General features: G+C 41.0%; 1 protein-coding gene across 3 annotated transcripts in view; it reads left to right on the top strand.

The window, feature by feature from the left end:
- Nucleotides 1-23,742, top strand: part of BMPR1B (bone morphogenetic protein receptor type 1B) — a 351,886-nt gene that overhangs the window by 326,820 nt on the left and 1,324 nt on the right. For all 3 annotated transcript variants that reach the window (XM_053666440.1, XM_037140150.2, XM_053666439.1), the window contains 4 exons: nt 6,218-6,410; nt 7,444-7,741; nt 18,601-18,776; nt 22,341-22,471. In XM_053666440.1, the coding sequence (XP_053522415.1) occupies nt 6,218-6,410; nt 7,444-7,741; nt 18,601-18,776; nt 22,341-22,471 (798 nt within the window). The remainder of the gene's footprint in view (nt 1-6,217; nt 6,411-7,443; nt 7,742-18,600; nt 18,777-22,340; nt 22,472-23,742) is intronic.

Genomic DNA, 23,742 nt, shown 5'->3' on the forward strand with positions numbered 1-23,742 from the left:
CAGTAGTGGTTTCTCAAATGCACTACATCCTTACTTAACGTCGTCAATAGGTTCTGCAACTTCACGTCAAATGACTTACATCACAACTGATTTTACCATAGGCCCATTGACCAAAACAAGAGTTAGGTTCTTACAGCATCTCACCAAGATTATAACAAAATGACATTGAATGAAACAGTGCCTTTATGGGGAGATCTTCAGAGTCCTGCCTACTGGCCCACCTCACGTTTTCTCTCCGTGACCACTTACCCCAGACCGAGCCAGTCTGTCTGTCTTCTGTCATAACAGTTTGCTCATAGTACCAATACAGCCGATTAAAATACCGTAAAATTGATGGGTGTGTGTGTTTTTTGATGGACCACCATCTCTTAATTGAACATTAAGCATCGTAAGGGAGGAATCTTTGCAGCCCACCAGTTGACTAAAGGGGCTGTTCAATAATTTGTTTGAAAAGCTTTCAACTCCAACTTTTACTATCTGCGAAAATACCCTTTTTTTTTTCTATAATCCAGACACCAAAAAATAGCATTTGGTGTATATCAAAAAAGTGAGTAAGAACAGCCAGATTGCCAGACACTGGCCTTTATAAATATGATCTAATTTAATGCTCATAGCAACCCAGCAAGGCCATTCTAAACATATATCCCTGCATGATGCATCAGACACACAGGCCTAGGCAGGCCGACTGGCTGCGGTGTGGAGAGGCCTGGATTCAGACCCAGGTGATCTGCCTCTACAATCAGTGCTCTTACTGCTGGTGAGATGCAAACCAAATGTGAATTACATCACACAAAGGAATGCGGTTGGTAGGGGCCAGCTGGGAAGAGGATCCCATCTACAAAACCAGTTTAGGAAAAAAATCTCAGGATTACAGATATAAAATCTTCTTTTAGGGTAATGCAAATTGTGCTATCCATTACTATGTGAGTGAGCGTCTCACCTCAATACAAATTTGTTATATACAAGAATTTTATTAGCATAAGGGGAAAATTCATGCTTTATCTATATTTTAAATACCTTATATATATTTTATATGCCTTTATATATCAATCCTTTAAGGAAGGAATGTCAAGGTTGCTTGTAAGAATTAAGATAGCTTATGTGTCTCCCCACCATATATATGCATATATTATTTATTTGATACATAGTATGTATTCAGTAAGTAGTGACATTACTTTTCTCATTCTCTGTTTATCTGAACCTGTAAAAGAAAAGAAGCTGAAGTAAATTCTCTAATTGAATATTAAGCATCGTAAGTGAGGAATCTTTTGTGGAAAATCTTCCCAGCCTTATTAAGCGAAGTACTTTAAACTGTGTGTTTGTGTGTGGGGCTGTGTGCGGGGCTGTGTATGTGTGTGCGTGTGTTGCTGGTTCAGGGACGTGTTGGGGAGCACAGAGCGTGGAGCTGCATGCTTGCTGATGTTTGTACATGGATGGGGACTTCAACATTAAACACTACCAGCTGTCACTAGATAAGATGACGTTTCTGAAATAGTGGTACCTCCTCGTATAATACACCCAGTTGTACCCATTTTACATGAAATACATCTTCTCTTTTGGGAGTCACAATTATAGTGATTGTATTTCACAGGCTTTTTTTTTTATACAGTCAAGCCTTAAAATAGGTATATGAGATGTCATATAGAATCAAAGTTAAGGTAGAGAAAAAACCAGAAACATTTGTTAAATCAAATAAAAACTCAACTAAATCACAGGTTCAAAATTTTTCAAGTTATTTTTAGGTCCTTAGATGTTATAATAAATCTCAAGCATACCTTTAATATCTGAGTACAATTGAATGACACTTTTTATTTTGAGACCAGTTGTTCCTATTCTCCCAAGCAGTGCCGATTCTACCAGTGCTTTTGTTGGAATGTAAGATGACTCACTAGCATTAGGAAAGGAAAGGACAAAAACTGTTTCAGTCAGGAAATGCTCTGTAGATTTACTTAAGCAATGAGTTGTAGCACCTGTAAGTTCAATATAATATTTCTGTAATAAGCGTGGGAAGTTTCCTCCCCAGTCGGTAATGGAACCACTTGTCCATTTGCCTCTCAAGTGCTCAGTGCTGTGGGTGCCTCTCTTCCCACATTTGGGAGCAGACATATCCTGGCCTCTGCTCACGCAGCACATCTGACTCCGAAGGAGAAAAGCTGCTCAGCACGCACGCTCAGTTCCTCATTTCCTTTAGGCTGAATGACTTCATTTCATGGCAGCAATGCTTTTGTTTTTCAATCCCATTCTCCGAAAAGTAAAAAAAAAAATTGCCCCCCCTTTTAATTTAATATTAGGACTGTTAATGGTTATGGCAATGGATAGCACTATCTATTGAATCATCCGTTATGCAAAAACAGAACCCATCCTCGCTGGTGGACACCTGGGGTAGGCAGGATAATGTGCCCCAGCCCCCACCACCAATGTCCATACTCTTCTCTCCGGAATCTGTTGTTTAAATGGTGAAGGGGACTTTAGGTTGCTGATCCACTGACCTTGAGATGAGATTGTTCTGGATTATCTGGGTGGTCTCAATGTAATTACATGGTCCATAAAATTGCAAAAAGAAAAAAAATATTTTAAGCTTACTTGATACAAAGCATGTCTCTGAAAAGAATACATATCTGTTTTCTGATCAGATCTTATAAGAGTTTTGTGCTGAGTTCTTTAGGTATATGTCTCCCAATTTGTGTAAATTATCATTGGTACTTGGCTGTTGCAGTTACAAGTTCTTAAAATATTTTATTGTAAGCACAGAAAGGATAAGGCCATGTATAAAGACATTTAACCTCTACACCACTTAAGTCTCATATTTTCTTTTTCTTTGTCTCTGCAGTACTCTAATTCTTCAGTGTTCTCTTATTAGCTTGACCTTCTCTCCAGCTCTAATCTGTTGTTTTATACTTGTCCATTTTATATTTTTGAAGTAATAATTATTTCATTTCAAAGTATAGTTTTTATTACACTTAATTTTTTTGCTTGTTTATTTTTCATCTCACCTATTTTTTTTACATATTTCATATAGTGTTCCTTAGCTTTCTGTATCTGAAAATTCCGGCATCTGTAATCCGAAGGGGTTAAATCTATTTGGATTGTTTCTCTTGACTCTCATGTAGCGCGGCTGTTTCCTTTTGTTTTCAGGAATTTATTCTGTGGGCTCTTCTTTCCTCTCCGTCTGTCCCTCCCTCGCCTTCCCACAAGCTTGGAGATTTCCTCCTGTCAGAGCAAGAACATCCAAACCTGTAGAGAATGTTTATAGAAACTTATTTGAGCCAAACCGAGGCTACACCTAGAAGTAAGATCTTAACAAACTAAGAAAAATGCTTCTCAGAACGGCAGTGTGCAGCTTCTTCTGTGCATTAACGAGGAGAAGTACGGAGATTTACTTGAATGTAGAGAAGAAAGCAGGGCAGGGATTGATTGATAGGACAGTTAACAAGATCACGTGCTCTCTGAGGGCAGTTCTCTTCTGAGAGGTGTGGAGGAGGCATTTCCAGGTGTGTTAACCTAGATGCACGGAAACAGTGGACCCGGCTTGCTTAAGGCAACAATGAACCTTTCACTAAGGAAGTTCCATGTCTGGGGCTTGACTGCTCACCATGCCCTGCACTGTTAGGAATTCATGATCAGATCACCCTGTGAAGTTACTTGCCCTAGAACTTCTTTTTTGTCCATACTTGTGAGCCCAACAATGCATTCATTTTTGGGTTTTTTTTTGGATGTATACCCTAGTGATTAGATTATATACCTTACTGAGTGATCATTCTGTTTCTACAAGTACACACTGACATCATACATAGTTTTTAGAATATTATTGACTATGGTGTATTCCCTATGAAGCCAACCTTTTCTGCAGATTTATTTATTTGAATTAATGTTTCATATCTGTTAAAGTTAATTTGGACCTCTGCTTGGCTCATACAGCCACAAGCAGAGGCATGCGAAAGCATTTATCACACAGTACTTCAAACATCTTAGGACATAATTCTCTCCCTTTGCCTTGTAGTTGATTTGAGAATAATGAACATGGCTTTGCATCCCAGTGCCTGGGCCAATGATCAATAACTTTTTCTTTTTTTTTTTTTAAGTGATAAAAGTTGTATTTTATTTTTTTTATAATAAATTTTATTTAGTTACTTTTCAAGTACATTTTTTATCTATTTCTCCCATCCCACCCCCCCCGCCCCGTCTCCCCCCTCCCTCCAACTCCCCCCCCCCAGTCCTCATCCCTGTGTCTTTCATATTTGTTCCTCAAAATCCCTCCCCCTTTTTCCCCTTAAATTCCCTTCCCTCTCCCCTCTGGTCTCTGCCCACTTGTTCTCCATTTCAGTGTCTTTGTTTTTATTCTGTTTGCTTGTTTGTTTTGTTGTTTAGCTTCCTGTTAAAGGTGAGATCATATGGTATTTGTCTTTCAATGCCTGGCCTATTTCACTCAGCATAATGCTTTCCAGTTCCATCCATGTTGTTGCAAAGGGTAGTAGCTCCTTCTTTCTCTCTGCTGCATAGAATTCCATTGTGTAAATGTACCACAATTTTTTGATTCATTCATTTACTGTCGGGCACCTAGGTTGCTTCCAACTCTTGGCTATTGTAAATTGTGCTGCTATGAACATTGTGGTGCATAGGTTCTTTGAAATTGATGTTTTAGGATTCTTGGGGTATAATCCTAGCAGTGGAATCGCTGGGTCAAAAGTCAGGTGGATTTTAATTTTTCTGAGAAAATTCCATACTGTTTTCCATAATGGTTGTACCAGTCTGCAATCCCACCAACAGTGAACTAAGGTCCCCTTTTCCCCACAACCTCTCCAACACTTGTTGTTTGTTGCTTTGTTTATTATAGCCATCCTGACTGGTGTAAAGTAGTATCTCATTGTGGTTTTAATTTGCATCTCTCTGATAGCTAACGATATTGAGCATCTCTTCATGTGTCTCTGAATATTCTGTATGTCCTCTTTAGAGAAGTGTCTGTTCAAGTCCTTTTCCCATTTTTTAATTGGGTTCAATGTCTTCCTAGAGTGGACGTTTTTTATTTCTTATATTTTACCTAAGATCAACTTATGTGATCACAAGATTTCCTTCAAAATACCTGGTATCTCACCATAGTGGTGGGATGAACAGTATTCTGCAAATGATTTCCTCAAGAGAGAATTTGTATTTGATTTTGCCGGGAGTCGTGGGTGTGCAGCCAATGAAGGACAGATTTAATGCCATTCAGTGGCCCCATAGAATGATGAAACCTAGGTTCAGTTCTTCTAGTTTTAAAGAGATCAAAGTTTAGATTCTGGATCCCAGTGCTGCTATTAGTCTTAGCCCAGGCAGCAGGCAACCTGGCTTTTGAATGTCTGTTTTTTTTATTAAATATCATATTGTTGTTCTATTATAGTTGTCCCAACTTTCCCCCCCTTGCTTTCCTCTGTCCAGCCCATCCTTGACTCCCACGGTCCATCCACCCTGTTGTCCAAGTCCGTGGGTCATTCATTCATGTTCCTTGACTAGTCCCTTCCGCACCTTCCCACCCTTCTCCCCCCCCCACTTCCTTCTGGATATTCTTAATGCTTATTTGTCCCTGCACTCATTTCAGCTCATTCCTCCCTCTTTTTTTCCCTTTCTTCCCTTCTTCCTTTCTTTTCCTCTGCCTCCTTCCCTCTCTCCCTGCTTGGAGATTTCCTTTATTTCTTTGTGTGCCCAACAGTACAGGGTGGGGCAAAAAGTTTTATGGAAAATAATACAATGATTAATAAATGACAGTACATGAATAAACTCTGTGTTCCACATACTCACCAATGTAAAACTACTTTTACCCCACACGTACGTTTTGTTTTGTTGTATTTTATCCAAATGTATAGTAGCGGAGTATCTGGTGTCCCACTATGATGGAGGAAGTGAAAAGTATTTTGAACCCGCTGAGAACCCACTGAGGTTTTTCTCACTGTGAAAGTTATAGACAGAATGAAGTATTCAGTAATTTTGAAGTAATATTACAAACACTCAGAATCCACAACCAATTTCTAATCTTAAATTTGAAAAGAGGACAGCATAAATTAATAAATAAATACAAATGACATGTTGCAGACATGTATATTACAAATAGCATGTCTGTATGAAAGGAAAACTGACTAAATCTACTTTAGATACAGTAATTGTTTCTTCTCTGGAGAAGAAAATGATTAAACGACTCTGTAGTGTTGTGAATATACTAACAGTGTGTTCTGGGATTTAACAGGTCCAAAGGACTATAGCGAAGCAGATTCAGATGGTGAAACAGATTGGCAAAGGCCGCTATGGGGAGGTTTGGATGGGGAAGTGGCGTGGCGAGAAGGTAGCGGTGAAAGTGTTCTTCACCACCGAGGAGGCCAGCTGGTTCCGGGAGACGGAGATCTATCAGACTGTCTTGATGAGGCATGAAAACATTTTGGGTGAGTCTACACCACAGTGCTCAGGGGTTTCTAGCATTTTTCTAATTTTCTGTTAGCATCTGTATATTAACTCATCCATCTAGATCTGTTATGAAATATATAGACATTTTCTTCTTGGCGCGAGCCCGAGAATGTCACAGCTTCTAATGGGAGACGGCACAGGAGGACTGACAAAGGCACTTCTAGGAATGAATGGCGGGGTGGAAGTAGAGTTACTCTTCAGTATTTTTTTCTTGAAGGACAGGAAATGCAAATACAATAATACCAGCATTTCTTAAGGTTTCTTAGGGATTTAAAGGAGCACACTTTTGTTTAAGTGTTGTGGAAAGTTATAAGGATTTTATCTGCAGGGTTTATTTGTATTCAGAGTTTATATGGATAATTGATTTCCTTTTTATTTTCCTAAGTTAGAAATGATCTAGCTGGGTGGCTCAATCACAAAGAGTTTAAGCTAGTCTGAAGTGTTTGACTCAAGTCCCTGTTTAATAATGTCTTATGTGTAACTATAATACCACAAACTATTTACTATTAACTTAAAATAATTTAAATATCAACAATTGATTAGAAAGGAGTTGTATTTTCAGATCAAAACTTCAAAACTCTTTTTTTTAATTCTTAAGAAGATTTTATTTATTTATTTTTAGAGGTGAGGAGGGAGAGAGAAAGAGAGGGAGAGACTCATCAATCAGTTGCCTCTCTTAGGCGCCCCAGGCTGGGCTGAACCCACAACTCAGGCATGAGCTGTGACTGGGAATTGAACCTGTGACCTTTCAATTTCAGGGAAGATGCCCAACCAACTGACCCATATCTGCTAGGGCCAGTGAAAAACTCTTAATGTTTCTCTACCCCTATTGTTCTGATTGCCTCTGATTGGTATTAGTAATTTCATACTGTTAAAGGTAGGATCAGAAAACTGAATGAAATGCTAAACAAAAGACACCTGTGGCAAAGAATGATGGTTGAGCATATGACTTATTCCTGATAAGATCTATTCATAACACACTTAGCTATAAACCTTTTTGTTTTCTTTTAGGGTTTATTGCTGCAGATATCAAAGGGACAGGATCCTGGACCCAGCTGTACCTGATCACAGACTATCATGAAAATGGTTCCCTCTATGATTACTTGAAGTCCACCACCCTAGATATTAAATCAATGCTGAAGTTAGCCTATTCTTCTGTCAGTGGCTTATGTCATTTACACACTGAAATCTTTAGTACTCAAGGCAAACCAGCAATTGCCCATCGAGACCTGAAAAGTAAAAACATCCTGGTGAAGAAAAATGGAACTTGCTGTATAGCCGACCTGGGCCTGGCTGTTAAATTTATTAGGTTAGTATCAAGGTGAACAAATACACTTTTTATGATTCTTTTCTATCACTTTTTATAGATTATGCATTTTATAGTTTAGTGCTTCTAGGATATTTACTAGAGGATAAACTTCTACTAATTTTGACTTTTCTTGGGAGGGAAAAAGAAGAAATATTTTATTTGCAACACCAAGTGGTTCCGTTCTACTATTTCTGTGGCTTCAAAACAACTCCAGTCTATTGGCTGGGTTTGTAGCTGTCATGAAGCTGTTTAGAAAAAAGGTAGCTAATGTCTCAGATTATGTGATCAGAATTTTATGTAACATTCATAAGTAGGAAAAGGTTTCAGGAAAGATCCACAGTTTACGTGGAGATAAAGGCAATGTTTTTTGTCTGATAGAAGAGAGATCACTTGCAGAGGTGTTTTGTGAGAAATGTTAGAAACTAATAAACTAAACACAGCCAGTATTCAGCACTATTATGCTGTAGCTTAAGCAGTGACTTTAACACCGGAACACATAAATCAGCACGAGTTATAAGCTGTGCTGTGCAGACCCTGGGAGGGAGAAGGGGCAGCTCCCTGGGAGATATTCGCTGCCTCCCCTGAATGGGGAACAGGACTGCCCCCAGCTGCGGCCCCGGCAGGCTTGTCCTCTCGGTCTGAGCAGCCCCTTTCATCCTGCAGATGATCCAGTTAGAAGAAATGGTTCCTCTGCTTTGAAAATAAAACCACCAAACAAAATGAATTTCAAACCACTGACTTAGAGGGATCTTCATATAACTACGTTTTTGAAAACTAAAAGGCTTAGCCTTTATTAAATTGTGGGACCTTCTTGTGGATTTTTCCCAAAGGTGACTCTATAAGATGTAGAAAGGGCACAAAGAAAAAGTCATGTAGATTGTTAAAAGTTTGGAAAACTGACACTCATGTGAAAGAACTAATGAAGTCGTATTTTCAACCAGAAGACTAAGGAGTGGTTGAATAATAAGGCCTAAGTATAGGAAGGTCTTCACCATTTAGAGAATGGCAAGTTGAAGTTCTTGATATTTAAAACAGTGCAGTAGGAAATGAACTCTGATTTCTAGATTTCTGAGTTTCTAGAGTTCTAACTGAACTCTAGATTTCAGTTAGAAATGTGAACCTCCTGCCAATAAAGATTATTAAATCCCTTCTCACTTCTGAATTCTTTTCTTTTGTTGTCCTACAACCCTTTTCGAGTCTTTTTTACGAAAAAAAATTTTTCTTCTTTGCTTCTCAAAGTAATAGTCTCTCTCTTTTCTTCCCTTGTTAAATTTCTTGGTGGTTCTTAAGAATAATCTGCTTTCACAAGCCAATAAGTAATTCATAACACCTTATAATTTGGCTTCTGCTCCATTCTCTCCTGAATCTCCTTTATTGAGAGACACCGTTGATCTTTGTCACCATGAGGCTTCTTTTTTTCAAATTTACTGATTATTAGAGAGAAAGAAAGGAAGAGAAGGAGGAAGAGAGAGAAAAAGGCAGAGATAGATATGGAGAGAGAGAGAGACATCGATTTGCTGTTCCACTTATTTATACATTCAGTGATTGATTCTCGGATGTGCCCTGACCCAGGATCGAATCTGAAACTGTGGTGTATGGTGACGATGCTTTAACCGACTGAGCAGCCAGGCCAGGGCTCCACAGGCCTTTCTGATTTACTCTCCATGGTGTGGTGCGTGAGCCTCTCTTCTTCCTGTTTGCATGATGTGCCTTTTGAGTCCTGGTTCACCTTCCTTCTCTCTAGAGGTTCTGCTCTGCTCACTTCTTAGGGGTTGCCCACGGCTAGATTTCCTGCCCTGTCTGCTTTTCCCTCCTAGTGTCCGGTTCTGTTTGATCTGTTCTCAGATGTGAGGTGCCTGACATTTCCTTTGTTCTGAAATTTTCGGTTTGCTCAGTTGGATAAATTCCATCTCCATGATAGTCCCACTTGAACTGGGACAGGTTGGCTCCTCTGTACCATTTTTCCAGAGTCCGGAGTAAAGCATTTTGTGGTTGCTTCTTATTGGTAACTTTTTCTATGTGCTGCTGTCAAATTTATTTTCATGAAGCATAATGTTGGTCATCATAATATTGTACAGGTTCTGACTGCTTTGGGATAAAATCTAGCTTTTATTCTGAACACTTTATACTTTCATCTCCAAGTGTTTTGAACATGCTTTTGTCTTTACCTAAATATACCCAACATCTCCTCTTCTATTTAGGTAACTACTGCTCACCTGCAGTTTCTTCCTTCGGGTGCCTGTTATCATTCCTTTACAATCTGACTCTGTTAACCTCCGTACAAGTGTGTCCTGTGGTGTGGGCCTGTGTGCACCCTTGTGACATTTCTCACATTGGTGTACAGCAGTCACTGACTACTTCACATTGGAGACTAAGCTCCATGAAATTAAAAAGCGTATTTTTCTGAAGTTTGCATCCCTACTGCCTTTCCTTGGTGCCCATTACTTATGTATTGATTGACATTTTTGCCAATCAATACATAAGTAAATGAATGGATAAATGAATAATTTCATAGGCCTACAGGATGAAGGGGTGGGGGAAGCACCTTTTCTTAGCTCCAGAGATCCTAGATACTCTGCATTAAATCCAACTTTCTAATTTTATATTCCACAATTTTCCAACTTGTATGTTTTCTTCAGCAAAACTGTACTGTTTACTTTTCCCATGTATACTCCATGTTGCTGCTGCCTTGTTTTTCATTGCATGGTCTGTGGTTTGGGACAGCCTCACCTCTCCAGATACCTTAGTCCAATCTCAGAGTTGCCTTTAGTCACTCTGCTCACCCCAGCTCAGAAGAACGACATCATCTCTCTACTCCTGTAGCAATTCCTGGCCCTTGACTGTCCAAAATTATAATTATTTTAGTACATTCTCTCCTTTTTACTCATCACTGGGCATCTTGGGAGCAGGATCCGTGCCAGCTTAATTAATGTGTCTCCCATTTGACATGACATAGTGAGTTACTACTCATTATAGATATTCCAGCATCATTTTGAATTAGTAAATGTTGGCATATAAAAGTCATTGAGAACTCATTTTCTTTATCGACCTTAAAACAAACAGAAAGTGAGTATTGCGTTTCTAGAACTTAGTTCTGCTTAACGTAAGGGGAACAAACTGAAGGACCTCTTAAATTTCATGCAAGCCCTGATTCTAGAAAGTGGAGAGGAATAAGAGATAAGCTGGTGACTTATTTGGCGTGTATAGACTAGCTCATCCAGGGAGGGGCGATGCGAGGAGGCTCACCCAGGCGGGGCAGCTGTGGGGGCTGGGGGCACACAGATCTTACTTGGCCGGGGAGTAGCTGTGAGACCATTTGCCATTCTGGGTCTGTTTCCTCTGCCATTAAGTGGAGGTTGCTTTTGATAATTTCAGATGTCCTTTTCACATTTTTATTTTCTATATTTCAAAGGAACTTTGCTGTTCTCAATTTTTGAGCCTCACCTTTAAACCTTGCTTTATATGTTTCTTTGGCTTCCACTCTTTCCCTGACTTTCCTATTTCAGGAGTGCACACACACAGGAATTTAGAGCGTTTTATTACAAGTGGGATCAAAACTAACCCAGGCTTGAGTTCTTGGACCTCATTTGTGAACTTCCTGTGAGAACTTACTCTTTACCCTGGTGTCTACATGGTAAGTGCTCTCTCAGGCTTTTAAGTCATTTCTGGGAGGTTCCCAGGGAAGTTGAGAGCCACAGAGAGAATGGACTGTGCTTTAGTGACTTCCTGCACATAGAATTTTTTATCCTGAATTGGTTTCTTCATGCACTGTCTTGAAAATGATGTAAGTGCTGATGCATTTCCTGGCCAGCAGAGATTTAATCCAGGTGATGCTGTGGCAGCCATCACCATTACCTCAGATCGCTCTTGGGAGGAGAAAACAAGGACGCCTGCAGTCCCTTGAAGGGACTTAACAGAGCTTTTCACTTTTTACTCTGGAGGATCAGGCAACCCTACTGATACTTCAGTGTCAGAATACTATATGTATATATTTTAGGGGGAAAATAAATCCTGGCTTAGGGCCTCTCAGGTATTAAACTTTAAGTAGAAAACCTACAATGAAAATCTGGCTACAACACCCCATCTCCCAGTTGGTACTTATCCAGTTGTCCAAGTGCGAAGGAGACAGCGCAGCCCAGAGGGCAGGGCGTTTCCTCAGTTTTTCTGATGTCGCTATTTTTAGCACTGTGTCTGGTTTGTTTACTTAGTGGTTTTTGAAGAAAGGTGACATGGCTAAATGATTTGCCAAAGCCCCAGAGCTAAGCTAATGGGTGGCTGAGTCAGCCCTCCCAGTCAGGGTCTCTGCAGCCATACCCACCTCCTACTGAAGAGTTTTCGGTTCTGAAGCTCTGTTTGTAAGAAAACTGGAGATTTCTCAGGACTTCATCATAGAAGCAGTGGATGCTGTTGAAAAGTGTGATAGAAAACTCTCCCCTTTACTTAACAAGACTGGGCAGAGCTCAGCTCAGCGAATCAGCCCCACAGGGGTTTACCAGATGCCCAGGAAACACAGAGGGGTGAGCACAGCCCCACCTTCTGAAGGCTTGTGAGAATCTTTCATGCTTTGGGAGGTCATTGCAATCTTCCTAAGAGGTGATTTAATATTCTCTGGTGGTTAACGTTTAATATCCATTCGTGGTTGATTTTAAACACCACTTGTCAGCCACCAGGGAAACCATGGCCGCCCTCACAGGTCTTTTGCCCTCACTCTTCTTTCACTGTTCTTAACAATTCAGTTCTTATTTTTTTAAACACCTTTAGATCATTAAAGATGGTTTCTTCTCTTTCTCTGTGACCTTTTTATCACCCTTCTCCCTCTCTCCTCCCTTTCCTGTCTGTGCTAGGCATCAGACACTTGGCTGCAGGCCCCGCTTGTGCCCCAAGGCTCAGTAGGGTGCAGCTGCCTCCTTGAGCCCACGGTGCAGTTCCCGAGCTGCCTCGCGTGTCCACGGTGGGCTCTGTGTGAGCGTCTCAGGAGACTTTCAGTGTCTGTTCCACGTACTGTCCACGGGGAGTGTGCACTCTGCTGAACCAAGCGATGGCTTTTTCCTTTACATATCACTTCTTGGAAGAATTTCTGCTATGGATATATAATTAGGAGTGGCTTAGTTACCATGAAAATTATCTAACACAAAACAAGCTTAAGACCCATACTGTGTCTTCAAAAACTCCGTTTACTCCCTGCCACCAATATAAAAGTCCTTTCCCTGCCCTTCGCCCATGTGTGGCGCCCCAGGTACGAGGCATGGCCAGCTCCACTGAGTCCTGCGGGGGGGGCTCAGGTTCTTCCCCAGCTCGCTCAGGATCCTAGCTGGAGACTCCACTTTCCGCCTCGGTTACTCAAACCCTGTGGTGCGCACACACTACTCTAGACACCGATGCTGGGCCAAGGAGGACACTGTAGGCAGCCTGCCCAGGTAGGCAGTAAGGTGAAGCCCTCTCTGTAGACATTAAAAATGGTCACGGTGATCACCATGTGCCCAAGTTCTAAACAGCGTCAGCAATGACATGCATTTCCCAGTGGGAAAGGGACAGTGCACCGTCCCCCGCCCCTTAGTAAGCCCCTCCCTGGCACCTGCAGAAGAGAAGAGGAACATTTTATTTAGTTTTGTGTCTTTCCCTCCCCTTCCCTCCTTTCCTGTCTATTTTTCTTTGTGTCACAGCATGCATAAGACCTCGATCCCTCCCTCCCGCGGGAAGCAGTTGCCTTGAGAACTTCCACTCGTGTGTCCTCCTGGGTGAGAAGTGCCTCTCAAAGTGTACGTGGACATGGAGGCCTTTGGCTCATCAGTGTAAACCTCTCACTCCACCGTCTGGCTCTCTTTCCTTCCCTCTGTCTGTCTTTTTTTTAAAAAATAATACCACTGTCATCGGGGACTTTGGTCGGAAATAGGAACTTTATGCAATCCTAACTGAGGGCACTCTGCTTTTTAAGATTCAAATACTATCAGACTTTATTATCCTCACTGCCACCTAGTACAGTAGGGAACTCAGTGTCATTCAAGGCACATCAGGGGATTCTAAGAAGCTTGATTTCCTTCTGGCCACATGAGCCTTCTTCCTCGGCTGTACTTTTTATAGCAAGATGTGCTGCTGGTTCTTTCTTCCCCAACACCATCAGCTCAAGGTACATGTTGCAGGTTATTCCATAAATGTAGTTTCAGTGTTCATGCTCCCCGACTATGTTCCCTGATTTTTTTTCCTGTAGGGAGTTAACGTTTTGTTACAGCCCTAGGCGGGAGGGGAGACACCTCTTCTCCCTAGTCGACCTGTCCTTTATCCCTGACCTTCCAGGCCACTGTTCATTTCTTTAATTCTTTGACTCTTCTTTTAAATCCTCACCTGAGGACATGGTTTTTGATTTTAGAGCAAAAGGAAGAGGGAGAGGGGAGACGAGAGAGTTGACTGCCATCTAGGTATGTGCCCTGAGTGGGGATCGAACCTGCAACCTTTTGATGACAGGGTCACACTCCAACCACGTGAGCCACTGGGCCAGGGCCTGAGTTACTGTTTCTTTCTCACTCAGCAAATTTTAGGTGTTTCTATTTTATCTTGTCTCAGCCCCGCTGTCCTGCAAATTCACAACGAAAAACCCCCTTTAAAGTGTGATTGCACGACAAAAGGGTTTTTTCCTTAAGAAGAATTTACTTGACATGGCTTAATTTATTTTATTTTGTTCCAATTATGTTCTTATTTCCCCTCACTCTAGTTATGCTCATGTCACAGTGGCACTCACAGTAACAGGGACAGAAGTTATGATGGTGGCATTAGCTAGAAAAACACAGACGGGAAGAAGGCCCCGTGATCCTCTGAACCCACTGCTTCACGCGTGACCCCTTTATGCAAATATTTCCCACCCTTTTCCAAGTGGAGGGAGAAGAGAGAACCTGCTTCCTCGGCAGTGAATGCAGTGTGCACGGTGTGGATGGAACCTTTTCAGTTCTCCCTGGTAGAAATGTGTCTCCTCTGTAATTTTGTTGCATATTGAGATGATTTTTGGTGTTCTGGGCCTCATGCCTATAACCTATGCCTTTGTCCTTGAGATGTATGTTTTTCTTGTACCTGATCCTCCTGAGTTCTTTTTATTTAAAACATTTCATTACGATATACAGGGTGGGGCAAAAGTAGGTTTACAGTTGTGAGTATGCAAACCAGAGCTTATTCTTGCATTATTATTAAGTTTTATTGTATTATTTTCCATGTGAACAACTGTAAACCTAATTTCGCTCCACCTTGCATTTAAACATAGAAAATTATAAAAATTTATGCTCATAATTTAACATTAACAAATGTTACTAATTTGTTCATTTTATCTGGTCTTTTTTTTTTTTCTGGTCAGGAAGGGGGAGAGAGGGAGAAATACCAACGCGTTGTTCCCCTTATTTATGTATTCATTGTATGTGCCCTGAGTGGGAATTGAACATGTAACCTTGGCATATTGGAACGATTCTATAACCAGCTGAGTGCCCAGCCAGGGCTGGTCTTTCTTTTTGAAAGAAGCACACTGTTGAGGATAGCCCCGTTCCATCCTCTTCCCTTTTTATTCCTCTTTATCCCTGACAGAAGTGACCGGTGTTCTGAAGCTGGTGTTTATCTTTCCTGCCTATGATTTTAAAATCTGACTCCATGTATGTGTGGCTGCTGCAATACGCAGGGTTATGCTGCAGGTTTGGAGCCCTTTTCTCTGACTCTGCTCCCCTTGTGAGTGTCCATCTCCTCCTGCCAGCCCCCTCTTGCCTCCTCCTCCAGGCCTCCTTCAGTTACTCCCTCCACACTGCACCATCGGGCTCTACTTCCTGTCTTTGTCTTCCTTTGCTCTTGGGGCTCCGTGTTCGATCACTTTAATTTCTGTTTGTGGCCTTGAAGATTAACAAGCTCGGTTTTTCTCTGCCCTTATTTGAGATAGTTATGATGGTATTTCTGAAAACCGGAGAAAGAAATGCAGTTTAATTACTGTCAAATATAGAAACACTACTGAGGAAAGAAGAAGGAGAGTTCTGTGTTTTGGAGGATTTGATACTTCATAACATCAGGCGTGAATTACTTACAATTGGCATGTTCGTTGTTTGAATGTAGCACTAAAGGCATTTGCGTTTGGATTAATAGTAATTTTTTTGTGAAATTTTGCTTAACAAAATTCTATTCATCCTCCTAGATATTAGTAATGCTTCATTTTATGATCTATACATGATAGAGATTTTTATGTTTCTCTTTAAATTATCCCAAGTGAAGTTTATTGTCAACAGGAGGTTTCCTTCTTTCATTTGAAGTGTATTGTTCACCTGCCGCGTGCAAAGCACTCTGTGAATGGAGGTGGGTCGAGCTGTGCTCTTAAGGGTCATACCAAATGCTTACAGCAGATGTACAGGGCTCAGAAGAGTTCACAGTCTTCGGTCAGAAGGCAAATATTTGTTCAGATACTGCAGGGTGAGGATATTCATTCAGGTACTGTGAGGAAAATCACCGAGGCTGGTGATCACCTAGGCTGCATATTCATTCAGGTACCGTGAGGAAAATCACCGAGGCTGGGGAGAGCAAGGGGCAGGAGGGATGGTTGTGACCGGCGTTTCATGGCCTGTGTGAGGAACTGGTGTTGGGGTTTGATGGACATACGAAATCCTTGGTTGTATGTTCTTCAGTATTTGAAAGGTATAGGAGCTCAGAGGTGACTTATATATAGTCTGGCCATCAGTTCTATTATTAGATAACAGTTACCTTTCAGTTTTCCTGTAGATATTCCGAAGTCACACATTCCATTAGCTCTTCCTGACCTCCCAATCCAAATAAAACATTAAGGAGCTAAAAGTAAGAATGGAAAAGAATTGTCTAAGATCGTTCTCAGCTCTGGTCAGGGTATACTGTTGACCCCAATGCACTCTGGGTGGTGGCTTACCTAAGACTGTGTCCTTGGTTGACTCTCTCAGTGAATGTTCTGGAAGCTCACAAGCTCTCTGCTCGCTTCTTTCCACCTGCACACCATCTTGTTTCTTCGCATAAAACTCAGAATTCTCTCCCCAGGGCCGTCAGTGTCTTCCTGTAATGATTCGTAATTATAAATTGTGAATACACACACAGCGCATGAGTGAATACCTATTTCATGCTCACAAGAGAGGGGTCAGTGGGTGGGAGGGGAGGAGAGAACTTACTTTCTAATTGAAGATGGACCTTTTGCAGCATTTTTTTAAATCTGATGTTTTTCTAGTTTCAGCCTCTTCTCAGCTTACCTACCTGCTTACCATTTATGATTTAGGTACATAGATGACATTTTGCTATTGTACCCTGCAGGCTAATACTAAGAATTAATGTTTTAACTTCTCTTCCTAGTCAGAAAAGAGCCCAGAACACTAAGACTTACAATTACAGATGGTAAGTAAGCAATACCAGCTGCATAGTCTTTTTCACTTAAAAACTTTCGCACTTGAACTTTTATTTTTGGAAAATAGATTCCTTCAGAGTCGTAATGTCTGGAAGATCACAAGGGGCCTGTGGGTGCACTTGTGACACTTCTGCTGCAATAGCTTCAGGTTAAGGATCTCAGCTGGAAGTGAATTTTAAAGGGTTTTAAGAAAGAAGTTTTAGGTTTATGAGGTCTAGTAACTGTAGACAGTTTGGAGATATACAGAGGGACATTTGCCACCCTATAATTTTCCCAAACGACACTACATATTTTATGGTTTAGAAAACAGAGATTGAGGCAGTGAGATCAAACCGACTTTATTTCCCCCGGAGCCACTAGTGCTTGGTCAGCTCGGTATTGTCTGTACTCGGCAGGATAAGGCAACACTCGGTGTCCCTAAGTCTTGTCCGTGTTGAGAAATGACACAGCAGGGCTTGAGAGTCAGGCAAGTGTGGTGAAAGGAGAAGGGAACACTTTTCGGGAGGGACAGGAAAACTTATCCAAGATTTTCCACAAACTTCAGGTTAATGAGTTTTTGTACCTTTTTTGTTTTAAAGTTTCTTCACCCATCAACACTGGGGTTTGTTGTTCTTCTTTCTAGTGCTAATTCTCTTCCTATTGGGGTCGTTCTTGTTAAACCTGTACCATGTGCTTAGTCCCGTGCTGGCAATGGCACTTCACGTCTCACCTCATTTAATCATCAACTTACCACGCGGTAGTAGTTCAGCCCCTTCTCAGCCCGGGGTCGGAACGGCGGCTCCAGGTCCTGGCACGGCAGGGAGCGGGTGGTTAACAGGTGCCCACCCGCAGGTTGGGGTCCATCCGTCATGCATCTCCTCCCAGTCTGTGGGAAGCAGTAACAAATATTGTGAAAATTTCATAAAGCTAAAGATATATGCGATTACTCTTGTCATCCTTTTACTAAAAATATGTTCTTTGATTTATCAAATAATAGTGATAGCAGAAATCTTTTTCATAGGCCCTGCTTATCAAAGTAAAACATTTGCAAGTCTGTGTTGGTTCTCTCTCTCTTTTTCTCTGTTACTTGTTAGTTGATCTAAAAGCCTCGCCACACCTGGCTTTAAAAAATACTGCCTGAAATAAACCAATTTGGCATGTTCCCAATCCAGTGTTAAGAGCAAAGTTATTAAAAATGAAGGGAAGCAATGCACCTTTTAGACATTTAATTAATCTTTAGCAATTATGTAGAGTCTATATTTGATCTGGTGGTAATGAGATTTTGTACGCTGTAGCATCATTCTGAATGTCATCTGAATTGGGTTTTTCCCTGTGAAGATTTAGTATTAACTGTTGACAAGAAATACTCTTCAAGGAAATGGTATTCCCTGAAGGGATGTATCGTTTCCCATCTTCCACGAAAGCCCTGGTTCAGGAATCTTCTTGATTTGTTAGCCGTTGGTCTTCTTCTGTACTGATGGTGCTCTGCTTGCTTTTTCCTTAGTGATACCAATGAGGTGGACATACCGCCCAACACTCGAGTTGGCACCAAGCGCTATATGCCCCCAGAAGTGTTGGATGAGAGCTTGAACAGAAATCACTTTCAGTCGTACATCATGGCTGACATGTACAGTTTTGGGCTCATCCTTTGGGAGGTGACTAGGAGATGTGTGTCAGGGGGTAAGTAACTGAGACCGCGGGGCTACTACAAATCTGTTTTGCTGATCAGAACTCGAAGTTCTGTCTACAAAATGAAATTTTCTTTAACTTTTCTCTTTGTTTCTGTTCACTCAGTCACAGTCTCTCAGGAAAGGGTATTTCACATCAGACAATTATCTTGGATTGCCTTCTTCCCTCTGCCTATGTCTCAGGAATCTCATCTAGACACAATGTCAACCTCCTCTGCCTTTGCTAAGATCCCCTTGTTCTATTTTATGTATTATCTCAGTTCTCTCTTGAGCCCTTCCTGCAGCAGTTGCTTCGTCAGATCAGCCCCCTTCTCTGCCCTGTCCAGAGTCTTCTTACCGGTCTGCTGCCCCCCCCCCCACTCCAGTGCCCCATTTTCTCTGGCTTCCTCTGCTCAGATGAAGAGACAAAAGTATGGAGTGGGAAGCTCATTATTTAACCTCCCCACTTCTTTCTATAATTCTTCCTCATAAAGCAATTTAAAAACATTAGTTTTTATTGAAAGGAAATTAAAGTCTAAGAATATTATTATTGGTCACGGTCATTTATTTGACAAATGTAAGGTTTCCCTAGTAAGACTAACTGAATAAGAAGGCATCCTTAAATATTCTGAGATGTTGTTATTGCCTGTAGTACTTTGCTTACTGCTACGTAATTTGTCTTTTAGTAGATTCCAACGCCTTTCAGGTGAGGAGCTGAGTCTTAGGCTCTTTAGCACCCTAACTACCATGTTTATGGTTTTACTCACGGTTGTGCGGTAGTTCGTGTGTGTGAAGAAAACCCCAGTGCTGCTGCTCTTCCTCACAGTGGCCAGAGAAACCCACCTTCACGAAAACCCGAGCTTGCCGAAGACTCGGAAAGCATGGCTTACCCTTAATGAACACTGGCATTTGGTCTTAGCCCTGCCACTTGTTATCTGTGAACCTTTGCCTACTTACATTTAGAACCTTATTTACATATAAAGGAGAGACAGTTAATCAACAGGCATTCATACTTTTGTAGAAAGGTCACGTTTGGTGATGTGGCCTCTTCTGGCCACTGGCAAGTCTGAGCTTCTCAAAGACTTATGTTGAAATAGAATAACACCTTCCCTCTAAAGTTGAGAGAACTCCTTTTGTCCCAAAGGAAAGTTGATGGAAGAAACTTCCTATTCAAATATTGAATAAATCTCCCATCATAAATATGAAGAAGAAAAGAAGTAACCAAAATATCGATTAACTGCCTGTGCAATGATTTCCTGTTTTATAAAGAGTAAATGAGTGTATTTTTGAATAACATATCGGTACCTACTTAGGATAAGTCTATAGAAGTTGAAGGAATTAGAGTCCAAGGTTACATTTCTAGCCGTGTTTTCCTGAACATCTGCAACAAATGGGCTGCAAGAGCCCTGTGTCTGAAAGCCTGTGGGGCAGAATGTGGGAGACGAGATCGGTAGCTGAAAAACAAGCTGGGGCAGTAATTGCTTCCCTGGGGCCGTGTTGGCCTCTGAAGATTCGAGAGGCACTAAACTGATGGCTTATCTCTGCATGAGACTGATGCGTTTGTCAGAGGTGTGAGAGTTCAGTTCTCCCCCAAACCAACTTAGGCTACTTACTTGATCCCTCAGAACCAAGGTTCCTCATCTCCGCAGTGTGGAAAATAATGCTGCCTCATAAATGTGTTTGGAAGAATTTAATGCAGTATATAGATGTTGAGTCCCTTTGTGACACCTGAAAATAATATAATATTGCATGTCAACTATACTTTAATTAAAAAAAAAAGATATATAGCATACCTACCTTTGTGCCTGGTACATCATAGGCTCTCAACAAATGAGTTTCTTTCCCCAAAGGGGCAAAGCAGACAAAATTCTGTTCTCCAGCACTGTTTTAAAATGAAGATGTTAGAAGTTTTGGGCTAGTCTTTCTAGTCTGTGTAATTTTGGGTGAAGTAGACACATCCAGATATAGGCCTTTCAAACTTTGTAAAGAAAAGAAAGTAAGTTTTGAGGTTTCAGACACAATGAAATGGCAGCTAATACAGACATTTTGCTAACATAATTGGATGGTAGAAATAATTAAGGCCTATAGTTCAAAGATAAACTTTGAGTAATTTATAATTTGACATGACTTGGCCTGTGTCTGTTGGTCTATATGCACCTCTCCCAGCACAGAAGCACCAGCCGGCCAGGCAGCGACACTGACATTGGGCGCTGAGAAAACACGAGTGAGTAAGGCAGACCGCCTTTGCCCTAAAGACAGTTCCAGAGCAGCTGTCTGGGGAATTAGAAAGGAAGGACGACTGGAATGAAGTGAGCATCTCCTGTGTGTTAGACTCTGCGTTTTTATTATGGAATGAAGTGAGCATCTCCTGTGTGTTAGACTGCGTTTTTATTATCTCCTGTAGAGACGGAACACAATGGAAGGCAGTGTTATCATAGATAATAGAAACAATTCTGTCCAGAGGACGAGTAAGTGGTGTGTTGGAACGGTCGGAGAACACCTTCGAACCTTCTGGTCCTTTATAGTTGTACACGAGTTTGAGTTGGCTTGTTAAAGGGCATACTACAGAGTCCAGATTTTGTCTGAGTAAATCCCCAGTGAATTTAGTGACACAGCCACTAAAGTGCATAGAAGATAATCTGCCATCCCACTTGCAAGGGTAAAAAGCAGTGACATTTCTATAGAAGATGATTCAGGATAGAGAATAGGGTGCTCCAAAAAGATTGCTCAGAGCAGCATCCTCTGAGGACAGAGGCTTCTTGTAATTATCGTGAGGAGTTAAACAGATGGGTTTATAAAGAAGCCACAAGTATGCAGGCATTTTAAAGAACAAGAGGAGAAAGGTAGAAATTGAATATTACAATAAATAAGCTAGCCTTTATAATGATAAGAGCAATTTCCCTAAAGATGACACAAAGGTTTGTGTTTCTTAACCTTTCTTTTAACAATACGCATTTTTCCCTACTAGTAATGTATTTTTTGTAGATGATCTGGATAAGTACAGAAAATTTAAGGAAAAAAGTCAAATAGTCTTTGCTCTTAAAGAATCATGGTTAATGTTTTCAGGTATGTATAATTCTCCAAATTTTAAATGTACAAAATTGCATTTTTATGATTAAGCATAAAAAATGTAAATGTGACTTTTTTCAAGTAGAATATACAGCCAAGTTTATTATATGATTCATAACCTCATACTGCCATAAGAGAAACAATCACATATTATGCAATATGAGTTTGGGATGTGCCTGCCAAATCTGCATGGAGATTTAATATAGGTTTTTAAAAATTTGGCATACAAGAGCCTTTATAAAATTGGAAATAAATTTGAGATGCTTGTTTTACTTAGTTTTTGGAAATTAGAAAAATGTCTTGAAGACCTGTAACATTAGGTCTTCTATGCACTTGAAAAATTAAATTGTCATCTGAGCACATTTTCCCCCAGGATTTGTTTTGCTGTTGTTCAACCTGAACTTGCCTTTAGTACTGATAGAACTTTTTTTTTTTTTTGAGGACAGTTTGTATGCTAGACTTTTATTTCAACTCCATAGAAAAAATAATAATAAAATCATATTTTCAGGAGTAGTGGAAGAATACCAGCTTCCCTACCATGATCTGGTGCCCAGCGACCCCTCTTTTGAGGACATGAGAGAGGTTGTGTGCATCAAAAAGCTGCGTCCCTCCTTCCCCAGCCGGTGGAGCGGCGATGAGGTAAGCCTCCAGGAAACCACGTGCTGTATAAATTGTCCATTTTTGCCAAAATGCCAAATGTTCATTACAGGAATTCTTTTTTTTAAGTTTTATTTATTTATTTTTAGAGAGAAAGGAAGGGAGGGAGAAAGAGAGGGAGAGAAACATCAATGTGTGGTTGCCTCTCATGTGCTCCCCTCTGGGGACCTGGCCCGCAACCCAGGCCTGTGCCCTGACTGGGAGTTGAACTGGTGACCCTTCGGTTCATAACCCGTGCTCAGTCCACTGAGCTACACCAGCCGGGGCAGGATTTCTTTTGCTTTGTTTTGATGGGGATGATAATAATTCCACACTGCCATAATTAAGTGTAGTATGGTATATTATCTGTTTCTTTTTTTATTTAATTTTGCCACTTCTAAAATATATTGAGTGCATTAACATTTAGCCAGCATAACAGATAACATTATTTCAGTTATTTGTGATGTCCTGACATTTGCATAAAGGCTGTATTTCTCTGTGTGTGTGTGTTTTCAAAGCATCATGAATTTTCTCCATGACAAATCCACGCACAACATTCTCTCATTTTGATGACAGAGAAGATAGGCGTCTGAAAAATGCATCTTTTCTACACACACAGTGGTTCAAGCTGACCTAGTTTGTTAATAAGGATGAAGAGATGCAGTTTCAGCAGGTCCACGTGAAACTGGGCTGTGAGGAGGTGGTGAAACCTAACACAGGCCTGTCTGCTCAGAAGCTGTTGGGAAGGAGGAAATGAGGGGGGCGGGCCTTGCCTCTCCTGACTCATCGGCTCTGCATCCCCCTCCGCCTGTCCTCCAGCTTGTAAACTCACCCAGGTTCTGGATGCCCTGGCAGGCGGCCACCTTCAGAGATGTGTTTGAAGCATCAAACACGTACCGGAGCCAGTGCAAACACATGGGCAGGGCACCGTTTATAAAATAATTTTTCAGTGTTAAAGGCATTTCAAAATAACCTTTGGTTCATTGGTTTTGTGTCTGGTTACTGAAATGCTAAATTATACATTGTTTTCCAACGAACTATGCAGAAAGCTTTATGAGATGCTGGAGTTGCATTACTTTGAAGGTGGTCATGGGCATTGGTATTTCCCCCGATTCCTTCACTGAGGATTTCTAATGAAGTGAAATTGTGCTCTTCAACAGGAAGATCAATAATTGATGTAGGAGAAAGTTTTAGCCAGACTCTACACAGGTCATTAATCTTATTAGATGCGACATTGTGATGCTATTATTATAGCAGACAGCTGTGATTTAGGA

The sequence above is a fragment of the Artibeus jamaicensis genome, unplaced genomic scaffold (genome assembly GCF_021234435.1).
Source record: "Artibeus jamaicensis isolate MK-2021 breed Jamaican fruit bat unplaced genomic scaffold, CSHL_Jam_final contig_452, whole genome shotgun sequence".
NCBI lineage: Eukaryota > Metazoa > Chordata > Mammalia > Chiroptera > Phyllostomidae > Artibeus > Artibeus jamaicensis.